The 20290-nt window shown below is 42.5% G+C and overlaps 1 protein-coding gene across 3 annotated transcripts in view; it reads right to left on the bottom strand.

Moving 5' to 3' along the window:
• ccdc102a (coiled-coil domain containing 102A) overlaps window positions 1-20290 on the bottom strand; it is a 149935-nt gene that overhangs the window by 111024 nt on the left and 18621 nt on the right. For all 3 annotated transcript variants that reach the window (XR_011345024.1, XR_011345023.1, XM_069899307.1), the window contains exon 4: window positions 8392-8500. Coding sequence is in view for 1 of the 3 variants with exons in the window: in XM_069899307.1 (XP_069755408.1) it covers window positions 8392-8500 (109 nt within the window). In the remaining 2 variants the exon portion in view is untranslated. The remainder of the gene's footprint in view (window positions 1-8391; window positions 8501-20290) is intronic.

Below are 20290 nucleotides of genomic sequence, written 5' to 3'. Positions count from 1 at the left end.
GGCTGTTGGAACCAGAGGACCCACAGAAGGGAGGGCTGCTGAAGCTTTATAATCAATGGAAGCCGTGGATCCAGACTTTACACCCGTATACCCCTCCCTCGGACCCCCCCCATATGACCCTCTTTTATGATAGGGATGGGGATGAAATGTATCAGCATGCCTTTTATGAAGAGGTAGAGGGCAGGCAATGGGAGATTAATTCGGACTACATAGTGGTAGGAAAGGAGGGAGTGGCCGCTATGGTGGCACTGACATCTGAATAGCTGGAATGGTATGAGATGGCAGGTGAGGCCATTCCTCATGTCACCCTTGAAATTGGCACTACTCACCAGGCAAAAGATTTGGGACCGATGTGTTGGAACTTGATGTCCCTTAGTGACTGGTCTGACACCCAAATACTGACAGTGCAGTTCTCCTCATCTGGTCAGGCATACAGAGTTTTGTCTCCAACATATGATCAAGTCCTCCTTGAGCATAGACAGATTGAAAGCTTTCATGGTAGAGAGAAGATGGATCACCCCGACTCGGCCCCTATGCTAGATTCTCTCCCAGAGAACCTGTGGTCAGTGGGATCAGCAGATGTGGGTTTTTGTCAGCAGGTTGATCCCATAACCTTCGAACTGTCAGATTACACCCCAATTTGGCAGATGCAGTATCCCCACAAACCTGAAGCGGAGGAAGGTTCGGCAGATACGATTGATGGCCTTATGTATTCAGGGGTGTTGGAACATTCGTGTTCTAGTTGGAATACACCCATATTACCTGTTCCTAAACAAGACACGGGCAAATATCGGATGGCCCATGACTTAAGGCGCATCAATGGTATTGTGCGAACACCCACAGTTCCAGTACCAAACCAATATACTGCCATGACTGCTTTAACCCCTAACCACAAGTGGTTCTCTTGCATAGATTTAGCGAATGCTTTCTTTTGCTTGCCGCTGGCAGAACCATTAAGAGATGTGTTTTCGTTCACGTATAGAGGTAGAAAGTTGTGGTATACTAGGCTTCCGCAGGGCTTTATCTTATCTCCAGGGATTTTCATTCAGGTGTTGAAAGAACAGCTGGGGGGGCTAGCACTGCCAGGTGGGGTAGTTCTGATCCAGTATGTAGATGACATCCTATTAGCAGCACCTGATCATACTTCCTGTTTGGAGGCCACCTGTCTCCTGCTAGTGCAGCTGTTCAAGGCAGGCTTTAAAGTCTCTCGCTCAAAGCTGCAGACAGGTGGTCACCTTTTTAGGTAGAATGGTCTCAGCGAAAGGCACAGGAATTTCCCCTGCACATCGAGCAGCGATACTACATCATCCAAAACCAAAGACAGTTAAGGAAATGCTTTCGTTTTTGGGTTTGTCAGGTTATAGTAGGCAGTTTATCCCATCGTATGGTGAGTTGACACATCCACTGCGAACTTTGGTGAATGAGCAGGGGATGAGGAATCTGGGAGCTACACTTGATTGGACTGCACAGACTGAGATGAGTTTTATTCTACTTAAGCAAGCTATAGATACAGCTATAGATTTGGCGATTCCAAATTATAAACTACCTTTCTTTTTGGATGTTTCTGAAAAAGCACACACAATTGATGGTGTTCTTTTCCAGAAAAAAGGGGGTGGAAGATATGTGCTCATGTATGTGAGTATCACACTAGACCCGACGGAAGACAGACACCCACCATGTATGAGATATGCAGCGGGAGTAGCAAAGATTCTACAAAAGGTGGCACACATAGTAATGGGACATGGCCTGACGGTATTAACAACACATAGTATTGTAGCATTTGTGAGCTCGACAGCATTTACAATGACTTTGCTAAGGCAGACGAGACTAGAAAAGATCCTGAATGCTCCAAATGTTACGTTTACCCATGAAGGCATTAACATGGCAGACAATATGGGAGAGGGAGAACCACACTGTTGTAAGAGGGTAGTAAAGGATATTAAAATAAGACCTGACTTACAGGCTACACCCTTAAGAGAACCAGATGAAACCTTGTTTACAGATGGGTGTTGTTACAGACACCCCACAGATGGATTGAAAGCTGCCTATGCGGTGGTACGAAAAACTACAGGAGGATTTGAAGAAATCATTACAGGGACAGTGAGAGGAAAGGAGTCAGCACAACTCGCAGAACTACAGGAAATGATAGCAGCATTAGAATGGGCAGAAGGGAAGGTCAATATATATACAGACTCGGCATATGTGGTAGGGACAATACAGGTTGAGCTTAGTCAATGGATTAGAAGTGGGTTTTTAACAGCAGCAATGACCCCAATTAAACACGAGAAGGACGTTAGGAAACTGGCTGAGGCTCTCCTGAAACCAAGGGCATTAGCAGTTCTTAAATGTAAAGGACATGATAGAACAGATACGATGGTGGCTCGGGGAAATCAGGAAGCGGACATGGCCGCTAAAAGGGCAGCAGGATACGGCCCTCAGTTTATTATGATACAGGCAGACAGAACAGCACATGACTTATTACCACCGTGTAGGGTAGAAGTAATAGTACAGGAACAAGCAAAGGCATCACCTCAGGAAAGGATGGTATGGGAGGAAAGGGGGGCAACCAAGGATCAAGGACTATGGAGATCGATAGACGGGAGGCCAGTTTTACCATCTGGACTCATGAAACCCCTCCTCGAGGAGGCGCATGGGCTAACACACTGTAGAAAGAAGCAGATGATAAGGTACTTGATACATTGGTGGCACCCCTTTCTGCCGGCGATGGTGGAGAACCATATTAGAGAGTGTGAGGTATGTATAACTTTCAATGTCAAGGCGACTGTAAAGCCACATGAAGGACAATTCCCGTTACCTATGTTACCAGGGCAGGAAATCGTACTTGATTATATGAACATGATTGAGAGGGTAAGTGGCTATCGATACCTCTTAGTAGCAGTAGATGTGTTCACAGGGTGGCTGGAGGCAATCCCTGCCAAAAGAGAAGATGCAAGGACGGTATGTAAATTCCTGATCAACCAGTATATTCCGAGACACGGATTTCCTAGAAAAATTAGGTCCGATAATGGAAGTCATTTTAAGAATAACGATTTACAGGAGGTAGAAGCAATGTTGGGATTGAAACATGCCTTTGGAACGGTGTACCATCCACAATCCCAAGGGAAAGTGGAGAGGATGAACCAAACAATAAAAGGTAAGATCGGGAAAGTACGGGCACGGACCAAACTAAATTGGGTGGATGCGTTGCCCCTGACATTAATGTCAATAAGGAGTTCGGTAAGTTATGTGACAGGATTTACTCCATATGAACTACAAACGGGGCACCAGTTTCCGACACCAGGAGCCGGAATTCAGACTACGAAGAATGAGGTAAGTTCAATGGGATGCAAGCTTTATTATTATAAACTATCGGCTCTGGTATCAGATTTTTCAAAACAGGTCACAAGTCCCAACAGAAAAGGGGAAACACTGATACCATCAGTCGCGGAGTGGGTTCTGCTAAAGGTCATCAAGAGAAAGTGGTCGGAGCCCAGGTGGACAAGACCCTACAGAGTGGTGGAAAGAACGTCCCACGCGGTTCGACTACAGGGAAAAGGCGAGACGTGGTATCATTGGAGTCAGTGAACATCAACGGACCCACCGACACGGACACTGGAACAGATTCGAACGGAGATGACTGGGACTCTGTGAAGAAAACACGGACTAAGAACACTTAACGTCCCTTTAAAGAGACTATTGGATTACGGTGACTGTATTTCAGGATTTGAAGTGATATTTCTATATTGAAGTCAACAGAATTGAGGGGGCTGTGATGGACACTATGTGGTGACTATAGGTGATGTTGTTCCTAGCCCTTGAAGCATCTGGAGAAGGAAACAACTGTACAAAGTGTTTGTGGTCAGCCTGGGAGGCCCATAACGAACCGAAACAGTACTTTGCGGATTGGACTGACGTTCCTGAACACTTGTGTTGGGGCCCCCACTGGACTGAAGTGTGTTCATAATGGCCAAGTTTGTGAGGTTAAGTTTAACAAGGGGTCGGAGATGCCGGTCCTTGCAAAAACTCCTGAGGCCTTGGTCCCATAAGTTAACTGGTGGTTGGTCTCATTTTCATGAGACCAAAAGGGGGACGGTTGGAATCTAAGGGTGAAAACATTATGAAAGAAATTATTAATTAATAATTTTATATTTACTGCATAGTTCAGGGAAAAAGAGGAATGCGATTAAGTGGCAATCACAGCATGGAGCAAAGTTGGCTGAGCAAAATTGTCTGCTCCCAAATCTCTTCTTCTTTGGCTTGGCTTCGCGGACGAAGATTTATGGAGGGGGTAAAAGTCCACGTCAGCTGCAGGCTCGTTTGTGGCTGACAAGTCCGATGCGGGACAGGCAGACACGGTTGCAGCGGCTGCAGGGGAAAATTGGTTGATTGGGGTTGGGTGTTGGGTTTTTCCTCCTTTGCCTTTTGTCAGTGAGGTGGGCTCTGCGGTCTTCTTCAAAGGAGGTTGCTGCCCGCCAAACTGTGAGGCGCCAAGATGCACAGTTTGAGGCGATATCAGCCCACTGGCGGTGGTCAATGTGGCAGGCACCAAGAGATTTCTTTAGGCAGTCCTTGTACCTCTTCTTTGGTGCATCTCTGTCATGGTGGCCAGTGGAGAGCTCGCCATATAACACGATCTTGGGAAGCCGATGGTCCTCCATTCTGGAGACGTGACCCACCCAGCGCAGCTGGATCTTCAGCAGCGTGGACTCGATGCTGTCGACCTCTGCCATCTCGAGTACTTCGACGTTAGGGATGAAAGCGCTCCAATGGATGTTGAGGATGGAGCGGAGACAACGCTGGTGGAAGCGTTCTAGGAGCCGTAGGTAATGCCGGTAGAGGACCCATGATTCGGAGCCGAACAGGAGTGTGGGTATGACAACGGCTCTGTATACGCTTATCTTTGTGATGTTTTTCAGTTGGTTGTTTTTCCAGACTCTTTTGTGTAGTCTTCCAAAGGCGCTATTTGCCTTGGCGAGTCTGTTGTCTATCTCATTGTCGATCCTTGCATCTGATGAAATGGTGCAGCCGAGATAGGTAAACTGGTTGACCGTTTTGAGTTTTGTGTGCCCTATACAGGGAGAGGAAATGCATAAAACGATTTAGGAGGAATGCTCAAACTGAAGGAGGTGGTGAGTAGCACAGGAGACACAGGCCAGACCAGAACAAAGAATGGCCTGCAAGAAACAAAGGGAATGGAAAACCAGTCTAGGAGGAAGATTAAGGCAGGAGGAGGTGTTAAAGAGTACAGCAGAAATTGGCCAGACAGGAACAGAATGGTGATTAGAAATATCTGGGGATGAATTAATTTCTGATCAAAACAACAGGATAGTCTGGCCTGGAGGATTAAGATGGGAACACTACACCCCAGATATCTGCAAAACAGGCTTGTGATAACCCTTATGCAAAAAGATCTAGCAAAGGATGACAACTTTTGTTCTGTATGATAATGAAATCTAGCAAAGGAAGCCAACTTTTGTTCTGTATGATAAGGTTGATCTATATAAACTGAGCCAACTGGACAATAGGGGTCAGTCTTGGGGAACAGCTCACTGTGCAGGTGACCTATGAACTAACGACTGACCCAGAGCTCTGTTAAGTTTTATTCTTGTGCTGTGTAATAAACTGACTGTTGAACCGAATACCTTCTCCTATCACTTCATTCAAAGAACACGCTGGACTCAGACCACACATAGACTAAATTAAGAGTAAGGTAAAGCCAGAGTCCGACAGGTGTACCGTGGCTGGTTGCATCACCGTCTGGTATGAAGGTGCCAACTCTCAGAACAAGAAAAGACTCCAGAGGGTTGTTACTCAGCCTGCAAAATCAAGGACATCTACAAGTACAGTGTCTTAAAAAAAAGCATTCTCTATCCTCAAAGACCCCCAACACCCAGACCAGGCACTCTTCACTCTTCTACCACTGGAAAAAGGTTCAGGAACCTAAAGATGATAACTCAATGGCACAAGGGGAGCTTCTTCCCCACTGCCATCAGATTCTGAATAATCAAAGACACTGCCTTACTTTTTGTGCACTATTATTATTTATGGTTTATATAAATGTTTGCACTATGATGCTTCTGTAAAACACTGAATTTTGTGACTTGTTCATGAAAATAAATTCTGATTTTGATCAAAGTGAGGCAAACAGTAATTCAGGAAATGGAATTTAAACAGATTATAGAAGAGGAGGTCGATCCTGTCTTAAAGTAAATAAGGGAGGATAAATCCCCGGGGCCTGACAGTTTGTCCTCTCAGGCCTTGAGGGAGGCTGGTGTAAAAATTGCAGGGGTCTTGTCAGATATATTTAAAATGTCCTTAAGTCTTGGGTGAGGACCTGAGGATTGGAGGATAGCTCCTCAGGACCTTCGTGATGCCATCATCATCACCCTGTACAAAAACAAAGGCAAGAAATCAGACTGCTCAAACTACAGGGGAATCACGCTGCTCTCCATTGCAGGCAAAATCTTCGCTAGGATTCTCCTAAATAGAATAATACCTAGCGTCGCTGAGAATATTCTCCCAGAATCATAGTGCGGCTTTCGCGCAAACAGAAGAACTACTGACATAGTCTTTGCCCTCAGACAGCTCCAAGAAAAGCGCAGAGACCAAATCAAAGGACACTACATCACCTTTGTTGACCTCACCAAAGCCTTCGACACCGTGAGCAGGAAAGGGCTTTGGCAAATACTAGAGCGCCTCGGATGCCCCCCAAAGTACCTCAACATGGTTATCCAACTGCATGAAAACCAAAAGTTCGGGTCAGATACAGCAATGAGCTCTCTGAACCCTTCTCCATTAACAATGGCGTGAAGCAAGGCTGTGTTCTCGCACCAACCCTCTTTTCAATCTTCTTCAGCATGATGCTGAACCAAGCCATGAAAGACCCCAACAATGATGACGCTGTTTACATCCGGTACCGCACGGATGGCAGTCTCTTCAATCTGAGGCGCCTGCAAGCTCACACCAAGACACAAGAGAAACTTGTCCGTGAACTACTCTTTCCAGACGATGCCGCTTTAGTTGCCCATTCAGAGCCAGCTCTTCAGCGCTTGACGTCTTGTTTTGCGGAAACTGCCAAAATGTTTGGCCTGGAAGTCAGCCTGAAGAAAACGGAGGTCCTCCATCAGCCAGCTCCCCACCATGACTACCAGCCCCCCCACATCTCCATCGGGCACACAAAACTCAAAACGGTCAACCAGTTTACCTATCTCGGCTGCACCATTTCATCAGATGCAAGGATCGACAACGAGATAGATAACAGACTCGCCAAAGCAAATAGCGCCTTTGGAAGACTACACAAAAGAGTCTGGAAAAACAACAAACTGAAAAACCTCACAAAGATAAGCGTATACAGAGCCGTTGTCATACCCACACTCCTGTTCGGATCCAAATCATGGGACCTCTACCGGCATCACCTACGGCTCCTAGAACGCTTCCACCAGCGTTGTCTCCGCTCCATCCTCAACATTCATTGGAGCGCCTTCATCCCTAACATCGAAGTACTCGAGATGGCAGAGGCCTACAGCATCAAGTCCACGCTGCTGAAGATCCAGCTGCGCTGGCTGGGTCACATCTCCAGAATGGAGGACCATCGGCTTCCCAAGATCGTGTTACATGGCGAGCTCTCCACTGGCCACCGTGACAGAGGTGCACCAAAGAAGAGGTACAAGGACTGCCTAAAGAAATCTCTTGGTGCCTGCCACATTGACCACCACCAGTGGGCTGATATCACCTCAAACCGTACATCTTGGTGCCTCACAGTTTGGCGGGCAGCAACCTCCTTTGAAGAAGACCGCAGAGCCCACCTCACTGACAAAAGGCAAAGGAGGAAAAACCCAACACCCAACCCCAACCAACCAATTTTCCCCTGCAACCGTGTCTGCCTATCCCGCATCAGACTTGTCAGCCACAAACGTGTCTGCAGCTGACGTGGACATTTACCCCTCCATAAATCTTCGTCCGCGAAGCCAAACCGAAGAAGAAGAATGGTAACTGTGAATATTTAGTGTCTATCTTTTGTTTTTTTTTTAAATTTAAGGAGTACTATGTTTTTTATGAAGTTGCAGCAACAAGTAAGAATTTTGGTGTGCAGGTACATTGTGCAATATATATAATAAACACATCATTCATTACAACCAGCACCTGATGGCGATTGAAAACCAGGTCTACTGCAAATGCAAACACAAGTAAACAAAACAACAGTGTGTATATGAAAAACAAACTGCAAACCAAATCTACTAGCAAAAGGTTTGTGCAAGCAAGTCTAATTTGGTGCAAAGTTCAGTTCAATGTTCCTGCCAATCCTGAATGCTATCTCTGTCAAATTAATATCCAGGATTTTCACTGGTTTATTTGGCTGCATCAATAACTAGCTGGTCATCAAGACCCTACCTGCTTAAGCATCTCTTTTTTCGATTTGTTTAGCTCTTCGTACTTGATTTTCCATTGTGAGATATCTGCCTCCAAATTCTCAATGTGCTTACTGAGTGCATTCTTGTCTCTGAGAAAACAAAAAAAACAACTGTCAGGGAATGAATGGCATGACAAGCATCTCTTTCAATGAGCATTCTTGCTGCTGAACACAAGATATCAAACTATTTTCTCCATCAAGCAAAAACATAAAACACGTTGAGGTGATCCTTGTATTTCAGGATCATCCTGTTTGTCTGTCTTTTTCACCAAGAAGAACCACCCCATATTTCCGCAAGTTATGGTGCCAGCTGCCCTCCTTTTTCTTTTCATTTCAGGCACATCCTTCCACAGCGGTTTTCTCTCTTCCTCATCACTGACTATCCAACCCATCTGTGTGTCAACAGAGGCACAATTCCAGACCCAGGCTATCCATCCGTCACCAATTTGAACTGTGACTACCGAATGTCATATCATACCACTTGATGCAGACTGTGAGCAGCATTCACAGAAGGGAATGTACAAACAGAAGATGAATGAAGATGGATAAAGCCTTGCTGAAAGTGAGAAACAGGGCCATTATTCCTGAACCACGACCTGCATGAACAGCCACAGATTTGAATCTGTTCATCTTTCTGAGAGAATGTGAACCTTTATCTTGATTCCTTCTCAAAGGCCCTATCAATACAATATCATTATGCAAGACCAAATTGAAAATAAACAGCTCCCACATTGTTCTGAGAAACTGTTCAAAATACAATCAACTCACCAGTCAGTTTCACTAAATCTAGGTGAAAACTGATGGCGAACTAGGAAATGTCTCCACAGACAGATCTCCTGTCTGGGCTTCAAATGCAGTATCAACGGGCACAACATGAAGGAACTGCTTAATATGGAAAGGTGGGGATTGATTAGAATTGGAGAAATCTATGCTGCAAGATCCTATCTGGCTAATTTAATTGGCTTGCTCTTCTGATCAGATCCCAGCACTGGCAACCTTTGTCTCCACATATAACTCTACTCCACCCTGTCTGATGCATCTTCTTCCTGATCCCTTTGCTTTTCTTGATTCAGTCTTTCAAAGGACAACTTCATCATCCCCTGGCTTACCAATTCCCACTGTCCCCAGTCAAATTCCACGCCCCTGCCCTCGTTATATCAGCTCCCTCCCCTTGGCATCCTCAGTCTTGACCCAAAATATCAACCATCCATTTTGTTCCACAAATACTGCCTGACCTGCTGAGTTTCTCCTACAGATTTAATGTTGCTCTAGGCTCCGTTCACTGGCACTTCAGTGTAACGCGTCTCCATTCACCGCCCTTTCTGCGTGGTGTAACGCGTGTCCATTCACTGCCCTTTCTGCATGGTGTAACGCGTGTCCGTTCACGGCCCTTTCTGCGTGGTGTAACACGTGTCCGTTCACGGTCCTTTCTGCGTGGTGTAACGCGTGCCCATTCACGGTCCTTTCTGAGTGGTGTAACACGTATCCATTCACGGTCGTTTCTGTGTGGTGCAATGCGTGTCCATTCACTGTCCTCACTGCAGTGTAACGTGTGTCCATTCACCGTCCTCACAGCATGGTGTAACGCGTATCGATTCACCATCCTCACAGCTGAATAACACGTCTTTGGTTTAAAGAAAAATTTAATTGTAAACTTTGTTTGGAAGAAAGGCTTGTAAAATTCATCTAAAAGAATTAACAACTTGACTTATAGCCAAGAGAAGGCCACACTATAGTAACAGAATATTCCAGGTGTATGAAAACATGTCTGTGAATTGCGCAGTTTGAAATTGAGCCAAGGCCTGGCCAGACACCTGCGTCCTTGAGAGTTAAGCCGGAGCTTTGGTAGCAGAATTGGCAGGAAGCCCAAAGTATGTTATTATAATCATAATATAAGAAAGTTTGTGTGCAGAACATCCAGTAGCAACTTTCTTAAAGGGACCAAGTAAGATAAAAAATTTGTTTACAGTTCCTGGGATCAGGAGATGCAGGGCAGGAGCCAGGTTGCAGTGTGAAGAACCCAAATGGATAAGAAGTCGTCTCGATAGGCTAAAGTTCTCGAACAAACAGCTCCTCTCAAAGAACTGTTGGATGATGAGTTGAGCCAGCAAGCCGGATTGACAACGATTAGCAGAAGGTTGGAGTCAGTAGCCAAAGAAGAGGCTTCAACTAGCAGGGAAGAAGAAAACTCTGTCAAGGCACTGCAGGCCTCAAAAGTCAGTGAAACTGACTATGTTGCAAAGTCCCATTGGTGCTGTACCAAGTGAAATGTGGAAGATAGAGACTCAATCAGCGGTATATGAAAGTTCAGATGTGAATCCTGATTATAGCATTTCTAAGGTTATAAGCGCAGGAAGATCTTCAAAATCTTCAAAGGCTTCTAGAGCAAGTGCAGCTAACCATGCTAAGGTGCAAGCAGTCTTGGCTACTGTCTGTACATAATGACAGTGGTTGGAGAAAAGATATGCTTTAGAGGATATGGAGGTTCAAATCAAGAATCAGCAACTGAGGCAAGAAGAGCAACTTAAAAGGTTACAAATGGCTAGTGAAGAACAAAATAATTGTTAAAAAAAGACTAGAGCTCGAGGAACAATGTGTTATGAATATGCCCAAAGTAAAGGCATTAGCTCAGGCTTCTGCAATATTTATCACCCAAAGTGACATCCCAAAGAGCTAACACCTAACCTTCCAGCAGAACCATGGGTACGGCAGCCACAATAAACAAATATACTCAAGCAAGGAGCCACGGGTGACGCTGCTAGTGCTCAAATGACAATGACAAATCGTATGGAAAGAGCTAGCGACATTCAATCTCTCCAGAGCGCACAACATATGGATCTTCCTGAACAGAGGTATTTAAGAAAAAAATTCAACCATGTGAGATGATCATACTCAAGACTTGATGACTCTTCATGTTGCTGGAGAACCAGTTACAATGAAAGGATCTCCACCAATGCCATCACTTACAACCCAAGGATCCCCATCAATGCCATTACTCACAACCTGAGGTCCTACATCGATGGCACAAGTTCAAGATCCGTTTGCACCATTGAGCACAAGACAACCAGTCGCAAGCCAATATATCACTCATAGCAAAACAAAACAAAATCCCTTCTATGTAAGTGCAACAACAAGGTTCATACAGTTTACCTAAGAAAGAAATTCCAGTTTTTAATGGTGATCCATTACAATATCAGACGTTCATGTAATCCTTTGAACATCACATTGAAAGTAATACTAAAAACACTAAAGATCATCTGTATTACCTGGAGCAGTATAATGGAGGACAGGTGAAAGAGGTAAAGTTGCCAATATATGGATCCAGATCAAGGTTTTAAAATGGCAAAATAATTATTGCATCACCATTATGGCTATGAATATAAAATCACAAGGGCCCACATAGTCAAGATTTTTTCTTGTCCAGCAATAAAATCAGAGGATATAAAGGCTTTACAAGCATATGCAGTCTTTCTGCGAGGATGCAGTAATGTAGGAAGTAGTGTAGATTTGCAAAAGCTGAATTTGTTTGCTAATTTGTCAATTATTATAAACAAATTGCCTTATAAGATGAAAGATTTATGGAGAACCAAAGTTGCAGAGCTTAAGATGCTTCCTGGAAGGGATACCACTTTTGAGGATGTTGTACAATTTTTGGAATGGCATGTTCATGTTGACACTTTCCCAGTATTTGGAAATATAACCAAAGGGAAAGAACAAGAAAACAAAGGAAAAAGATCAGACTGTTCAGGAAAGCTGTTTCTATTGCAAAGATAAGCATGTTATAGAGAGATGTTCACGATTAGAGAAAAGGTTGCATGATGAGAAATTAAACTTTTTTGAAGAAGAAAGGATTATGGTTTGGCTGCTTATGTAAAAGACATCAGCAAAATTTATAATAAGCAACTATGTTTTGGACTGATAGTACGACAGTGCATAAATACATTAATAACAAAACCACAAGGTTTTCGTGCCTTTGTGTTTAATAGAATTAATGAAATCGAGAAGGTTTTGCATGCCAATCAATGGAGATATGTTAAAAAAATGGATAATCCAGCAGATATGGCTTCACGAGGATCAAAAGTTCATTCTTTTCTGAACAGAGCCAACACATGAGTGTCTGGTCCTCAATTTATTTCACGATCTCAAGAAGATTGGCCTCAAAATCCAGAGGAGTTAAAAGAAATTTCAAGGGACGATCCTGAAATCCAAAACACTAATGTAAATACTATTCAAATATCTAATGAAAATGATCCGATCACTCAATTAATTTGCTATTATTCTTCATAGTTTCATTTGGAAAAAAGGCAGTAGCATGGATTCTTAGGTTAAAAAACTATGCTTTTAAATTGTATGAAGAAAGATAATCTGGTCTTGAAAGAACTGTTACCTAATAGTTGATGAGTTGGTGAAAGCTGAATTGGAAATAATTATTTTTTGTCAGAAAAAGGCATTTGATAATGAGATATCAAAATTGATGAAGAATCAGAATGTTACAGGTCGTGTTTACAAGCTAAATCCTATTATGTATTGAGAGTAGGAGGAACATTGGAAAAAACACTATTGCTAGATTAGCAAAGGAATTTCATATTTCTGATTTGATTATTTGACGTATGCATGAGAAAACAGGTAAATTTCAAAAAGAAGATATTTATGCAAGGCACAAATGGAAACAAGTGCAATATCTTGCAGATTTATTTTGGAAAACATGGATTAAAGAATATCTTTCGTTATTACAAGAATGTCAAAAATGGTCTAAAGCTAAACGCAATTATCATCACCAAGAAATTCTTGGTTACTGGGGAAAAATGTAGATACAGTTGTAGACAAGAAAGATTTTGTTCAGAAAATGTGAATTAAAACCAAGACTGGTTACTTAAATAGACCTATTACTAAAATTGGTCTTTTACAGGAAGCTGAAAGTTTTGATTTCTAATATTATACTTACTATAGTTACTTTATGTATCTGTATTAGTAATTATATATTAGACGTTAATGTCTATTATGATAATTCGGGACTGGAATGTAAAGGTTAAAACCTTATGTTTTTTTTGGCTTTTAGTTAATTTTGTGCATGTCTAGCCTCACTGGGGAGGGGGGTAAATAACACGTACGTCCACACTGGGGAGTATTATCACTAGGGGGGGGAAATGATAATGTGTACACAATGTTTGTCCATACTGGCGTGTATCATCACTGGGGAGGGGGGGGGGGAAATAACATCTACACAATTTCTGTCCCCACTGGGTTCTATCCTCACTGGGAGGGATAACGTGTACACAATGTCCATCCTCACTGGGCTGTATCCTCACTGGGAAGGATAATGCATACACAATGACTGTCCACACTGTGGAGTTAACGCATATCTATAGAGTTGTGAACTCGCCCAACACCATCATGGGCATCAGTCTTCACTTCATTAAGGATATCTACAAGAGGCTATTTTTCAAGAAATGAGCCTCTCATCAAGGACCCTCACCACCCAGGCCATGCCCTCTTCTCCCATTACAAAAATAGCTCTTGCTCCATCACCACATTTCTGAATGGACAATAATACCGACTCTTCCTCAGTTTTTTCCTCCTCTTTTGTACCATTTTTATTTAATAGTGAATTTATAGAAATGTAATTTATTGCAATTTTTGCACCTGTTGTGCACAATACTGCTGTCGCAAAACGACAAATTTTGTGGCACATGCTTATGACCTAACCATATAACCATTTACAGCACAGAACAGACCAGTTCGGCCCTACTACTGCATGCCATAACAAATCCCCACCCTCCTAGTCCCACTAACCAGCACCCGGTCCATACCCCTCCACTTCTCTCCTATCCATGTAACTATCCAGTCTTTCCTTAAATGTAACCAATGATCCCGCCTCGACCACATCTGTCGGAAGCTCATTCCACATCCCTACCACCCTTTGCATAAAGAAATTTCCCCTCATGTTCCCCTTATAATTTTCCCCCTTCAATCTTAAACCATGCCCTCTAGTTTGAATCTTCCCCACTCTTAATTAAAAAAGCCTATCCACGTTTACTCTGTCTGTTCCTTTTAAAATCTTAAACACTTCTATCAAGTCCCCTCTCAATGTTCTACACTCCAGAGAAAAAAGCCCCAGTCTGCACAACCTTTCCCTGTAACTCAAACCTTGAAATCCTGTCAACATTCTCGTGAACCTTCTCTGCACTCTCTCTATTGTTTATATATTTCCTATAATTTGGTGACCAAAACTGTACACAGTACTCCAAATTTGGCCTCACCAATGCTTTGTACAATTTCATCATTCAATACTCCGATTTATGAAGGCCAACATTCCAAATGCCTTCTTCACCTGAGTATCAGCCTTGAGTGTACTATTTACCACAACTCCTAAATCCCTTTGTTGCTCTGCACATCTCAATAGCCTACCATTTAATGCATATGACCTATTTAGATTTGCCTTTCCAAACTGTAACACCTCACACTTATCTGTATTAAATTCCATCAGCCATTTCTCAGCCCATACCTCCAGCCTTCCTAAATCACTTTTTAATCTACGGTAATCTTCCTCACTGACAACAGCACCACCAATCACGCAAACTTGCTTATCCAATTCTCCACCCCTTCTTCCAGATCGTTAATATATATAACAAAAAATAGTGGACCCAGGACCGATCCCTGAGGAACTCCACTAGGCCTCCAATTGGACAAACAATTTTCTACCACTACTCTCTGACACCTCCCATCCAACCATTGCTGAATCCATTTCACTACCTCCTCATTTATACCTAATGCCTCCACCTTTTTTCCTAACCTCCTGTGGGGAACTTTGTCAAAAGCTTTACTAAAGTCTAAATAGACAACATCCACAGCTTTCCCTTCATCAACCTTTTTTGTAACCCCCTCGAAAAACTCAATCAGGTTTGTCAAGAATGATCTACCCCTGACAAAACCATGCTGATTACTCCCTATCAATCCCTGTACCTCCAAATATTTGTAAATACCATCCCTCAGAACACTTTCCATCAACTTGCCCACCACAGACGTCAGACTCACGGGCCTATAATTCCCAGGTTTACATTTGGACCCTTTCTTAAACAGTGGAACCACATGTGCCACCCTCCAATTCTTTGGCACTACCCCCGTGGCCAGAGACATTCTAAATATCTCTGTTAATGGCCCCACTATCTGTCCACTAGCCTCCCTGAGTGTCCTTGGGAATATTTTGTCCGGTCTCAGAGATTTATCCACCTTTATCTTTTTCAACACAGCCATCACTACCTCCTCGCTTATCCTTATATGCTTCATTACCTCCCCACTATTTTCCTTTACCTCAACTGGTTCAATATTTTTTTTCCTAGTGAATACCGAGGCAAAGAAATCATTCAAAATTTCCCCCATTTCCTCTGACTTCTCACTCAGCCTACCCTCACTATCTACAAGGGGTCCAATTTTATCCCTCACTAATCTTTTACTTTTAATGTACTTATAAAAACCCTTTGGATTTATTTTTACTCTGTCTACCAAAGCCTCTTCGTGCCTTTTTTTGGCCTTTCTAATTTCTTTCTTAAGATTCCTTCTACACTCCTTGTAGTCCTCCTTCAAATTGTAGAATCCTCCTGATTCTACTTTCTAAGTCTGAGAAGATGTCGTGGAATAAATCAGACTTCTACAGCTGCACTGTGAAAAGTATCCATATCTGATTCATATGACATGTTCTTTAATCCAGGAACATCCTCTTCACCCTCTCTGAAGCATCCTGTAATGAAACACAGGATGTGATCAAGAATCTGGTTAGATGGCTCCAAAGCAACGGACCACACACCTGTCCTCATTGATGGGACAGCAGTGCAGTGAGTTGGTACCTTCAAGTTCCTGGGAGTCCACATGCCAGAAGATCTCCTGATGCCAACACATTGATGAAAAAACTGTGAACTCAGAAGGCAAAGTGAGTCAAGTTCATCATAAGGCATCAACCTCCTGTCCACTGAAGAAATCTTGAGAAGGCAGCCAACTTCAGAAAAGCACTGCAACCCCCCCCCCCCCCCCCCCCCACCCCGCCATCACTCTAGTCACTGCTACTTTCAGGCAGCAGGTACAGAAATCTGAAGTCCAGTGCTTCCAGGTTCAAGAATAGTTTATTTTCCAGCAGCTATCCGGCTCTGACCCTCCCCATACTTCCCTGATCCACCAAAAGATCTGACTGCACTGCTGAAATGTCACTTCTTTTGCACTAACTGCAACTGTGGATATATATCTATTGTTTATGAATAAACATATTTATGACATGGTTGGATAGATTTTTACATAGTGGGGAATTAAGGGATATGGGGAAAAAGCAGGTAGGTGGAGATGAGCCCATCATCAGATCAGCCATAAGCTCAATGAATGGCAGAGCAGGCTCGATGGACCAAATGGCCTACTCCTGCTCCTATTTCTTATGTTCTTTTAGATTTATTATTTCTTGGCATATTGTGGGGATTTGTACCATGATAATCTGTGTTCCTCACACACCCATGTATCTGCAGCAAATCGAATTCTGATGCATGTGTGCATTGTAAATATGAATGACAACACTCACCATCTTGAAGCTGTTGTTTCCCAGTACTTTTAACTTCACCTCATCTTTCATTCTCACACCTCATCTGCATTCTCCCTGTCAGATAGACCCAGTAGATCCCACCAGTAACAACAACTGTACAATCCATTTCAAGGGTATCTTCATGGTGAATAAATTTGATCCTCTGCCTTTCTGCACATTGCATTGGTGGTTCATCAGATGCATGTCAGAGGCCAGTGTGACATAATTATGCTATAATTAATCATTAGGTTAAAATTATATACATATATAGTGGATGGAAAGGGACACACAAAGACACTTACACACAGAAACCATTTTGAGAGATTCTCAAATTAATTGTTTAGTTGAAGCTGTATAAACAAATATAAAAGTCAGAAGTGATTCTCCATTGAAACTAAAGACAATAACATTTATTCAGAGAAACACCTGTGTACACAAGAAAGCCATCTGTTTGTTAGCTGGGCAAGCAGCCCAGAAGCATTTTCTCGTAAAGTTTTGGAAAACTTGGAACTTCAAACACTCAGAGAGAGAGAGACGCTTGTATAACCTGTATAAAGAAGCAGGAGACCATCTACCATGATTTATGCTTTTGGAGAAATGAAACAGAAGTCAGCAGTGATGTCAAGTCATGCGATTATTATAATTATTAGTGGCCATAATATTAAGGTTAAAACCTTGTGTTTCTGATTCTTAGTTAATTTTGTGTCAAACTCCTTAAAAAAAAAGTATTACGATAGTGACTATGATGAAATATGCCATAATATCCATGCAGACTGGGAGCTTGCATCTCATTCTTCGACAAACTATGAAGAGAACGCAAGCTCAAGATCATTTTCTTTGAAATAGTCTCATTTTGTCTATTCTTCTTGAATACTTCTCTTTAAAACTTAAAATTGTTATATCTTTAAATATGCTTTGTTTATTCATCATTATGAAAATCTTAATGGGAAATTATGCAAAATGTTTATCTGTTTTATCAATGAATTAAAGGTACATAAAGCTGCATCTACAAAGTTGGATTTATTGGATTAATAAGATAGTAATTCAGAATATCACCCCCATATTTTCTTGAAGATGACGTTTTGAAATTAGGATATACAAGAACATGGAAAGTGTCATTTATAGTGGGGCCCAGGGCAAAAAAGGTTGATAAACACTGTTCTAATTTAAAATGGATTGTGATGAGGAAAGACCCCTTACAGGAGCAGTTGGGGTGGTCAAAATGAAGATTTATTAATAATACACCAACATGGTTCATGATCCTTGAAGCATGTTTCTCTCCCCTCAGTGTGACAAGTCAGTAGATGAAGTATGGTTTATTTGTGGAGTGTCAGACCAGATTGCCTAGTGAAGTGGAGGATGTCTTTGTGGATCCAGATGGTAATTTCCCACACAACATGCCTTCAATGGCTTTTCTGTAGCATACTCTGCCATTTAGGGAGATTCCTATTGCCCAAATATGAGCTGATTACAGCCTAGGCAATAGGCAACTATTAAAGATGTTGAGGAGGTGGAACGGACCCCGACGAAGGTTTTTTTTGGAAAAAGAGGTTCACTCGATGATTATCTCATCACGTTCAAGAGCAAGCACTAGGCGAGGGTCTTTCAAATATCTCCCCTCGATCAGTTGGTGGATCTTGCTGACCTCGTCATGTACATGACCTCTGCACTGAAAATAGAAGGATTGGCTTCTTCCCCTAGTCAACAGGAGCAAATGAAATGGGAACAACTGCTTACAGGGCCTTGTGAAGTGCCAGCACTTTATCAATCAAAGATAAGTGAGTTCATGCAGCAAATAGAAGCACTGACAACACAGGTTCCGGCATTGGACAAGCAACTGAATAACTTCCGTCAACCTGGTTGGAATCGTGGTGGTCGAAGACATGGTAGAAGCATATTTGTTGGAAGCATCAGAGATTTAGTGCTGCTTTCTGGTCCTGTCGGCCACCTACAAATGACCTGGCCCTGCTGCCCATTAATTTGGCTGTGGCCATCAATGAGTCATAGCTAAAGAATGGATGTCTGTGGGAGACCAGAGGGCTCATCAACTGAGGCTATATAGGTGGAGCTGAGGATCGGGAAAGGTATGACCACACTCAAGGGGTTGTATTATAAACTGCCCAATAGTCAACAAGAATTGGGGGAACAAATCTGCAGAGCGATACCAGACAGCTGTAGGAAACATAAGGTTATGATAGTAGGGGATTTTAATTTTCCACATATTGACTGGGACTCCCATACTATAAAAAGGCTGGACAGCTTGGAGTTTGTCAAATGTGCTCATGAAAGTTTTCTAAATATATAGAGATACCAATACTGGATCTCCTATTAGGGAACGAGACAGGACAGGTGACAGAAGTATGTGTAGCAAAACATTTTGTGTCTAGTGACCATAATGCCATTAGTTTCAAGTTAATTATGAAGAAGGATAAGTCTGGGCCTCAGATTGAGATTCTAAATTGGAGAAAGGCCAATTTTGAGGAAAACAGAAAGGATCTAGAATGCGAGGATTGGGAGAAGTTGTTTTCTGGCAACGATGTGCAAGGTAAGTGGGGGACTTTCAAAGTGAAATTTGAGAGTACAGAGTTTGTATGTTTCTGTCAGGATCAAAGGCAAAGTTAGCAAGCATAGGGGACCTTGGCTTTCAAGTGATATTGAGGAACTAGGTCAGAAGACAAGAGAGGTGCATAACAGGTATAGGCAACATGGAACATAAATGAAGTACCTAAGGACTATAAAAAGTACAAGAAAAAGCTCAAGAAAAAAATATCTGGAAGGCTAAAAGAATACATGAGATTACTTTGGCAGACAATGTGAAGGAAAATCCTAAGGGTTTCTACAGGTATATTAAGAGCAAAAAGATAATAAGGGACAAAATTGGTCCCCTCTAAGATCAGAGATCAGAAGATGGAGCCAAAAGAGATAGGGGAGATCTTAAATTTTTTTTTCATCATTATTCACTTAAGAAAAAAGGCACAGATTCATGGGAAATTAGGAAAACAACCAGTGAGGTCATGGAACATACAGATAAAAGTGAAGAAAGTGCTTGCAAACTTAAAGCATGTAAGGGTAGATACAGCTCCAGGGCCTGACAAGATATTCTCTCAGACCTAGAGGGTGGCTAGTGTAGCAATTTCAGGGGCTCTGGCAGAAATATTTAAAATGTTCTTAGTCACAGGTTTGGTGCCGGAGGATTGGAGGGTATTGTTCCATTGTTTAAAAAGTAGGCCGGTCAGCCTGATGTCAGTAGCAGGTAAATTATTGGAAGGTGTGCTAAGAGTTCAGATATACAATCATTTGGATTGCCAAGGACTGATTCT

Source organism: Narcine bancroftii, chromosome 9 (genome assembly GCF_036971445.1).
Source record: "Narcine bancroftii isolate sNarBan1 chromosome 9, sNarBan1.hap1, whole genome shotgun sequence".
NCBI classification, from domain to species: Eukaryota; Metazoa; Chordata; class Chondrichthyes; order Torpediniformes; family Narcinidae; genus Narcine; species Narcine bancroftii.
The sequence above is the reverse complement of the archived record's forward strand: the minus strand, read 5'-3'. Positions and strand labels throughout refer to the sequence as shown.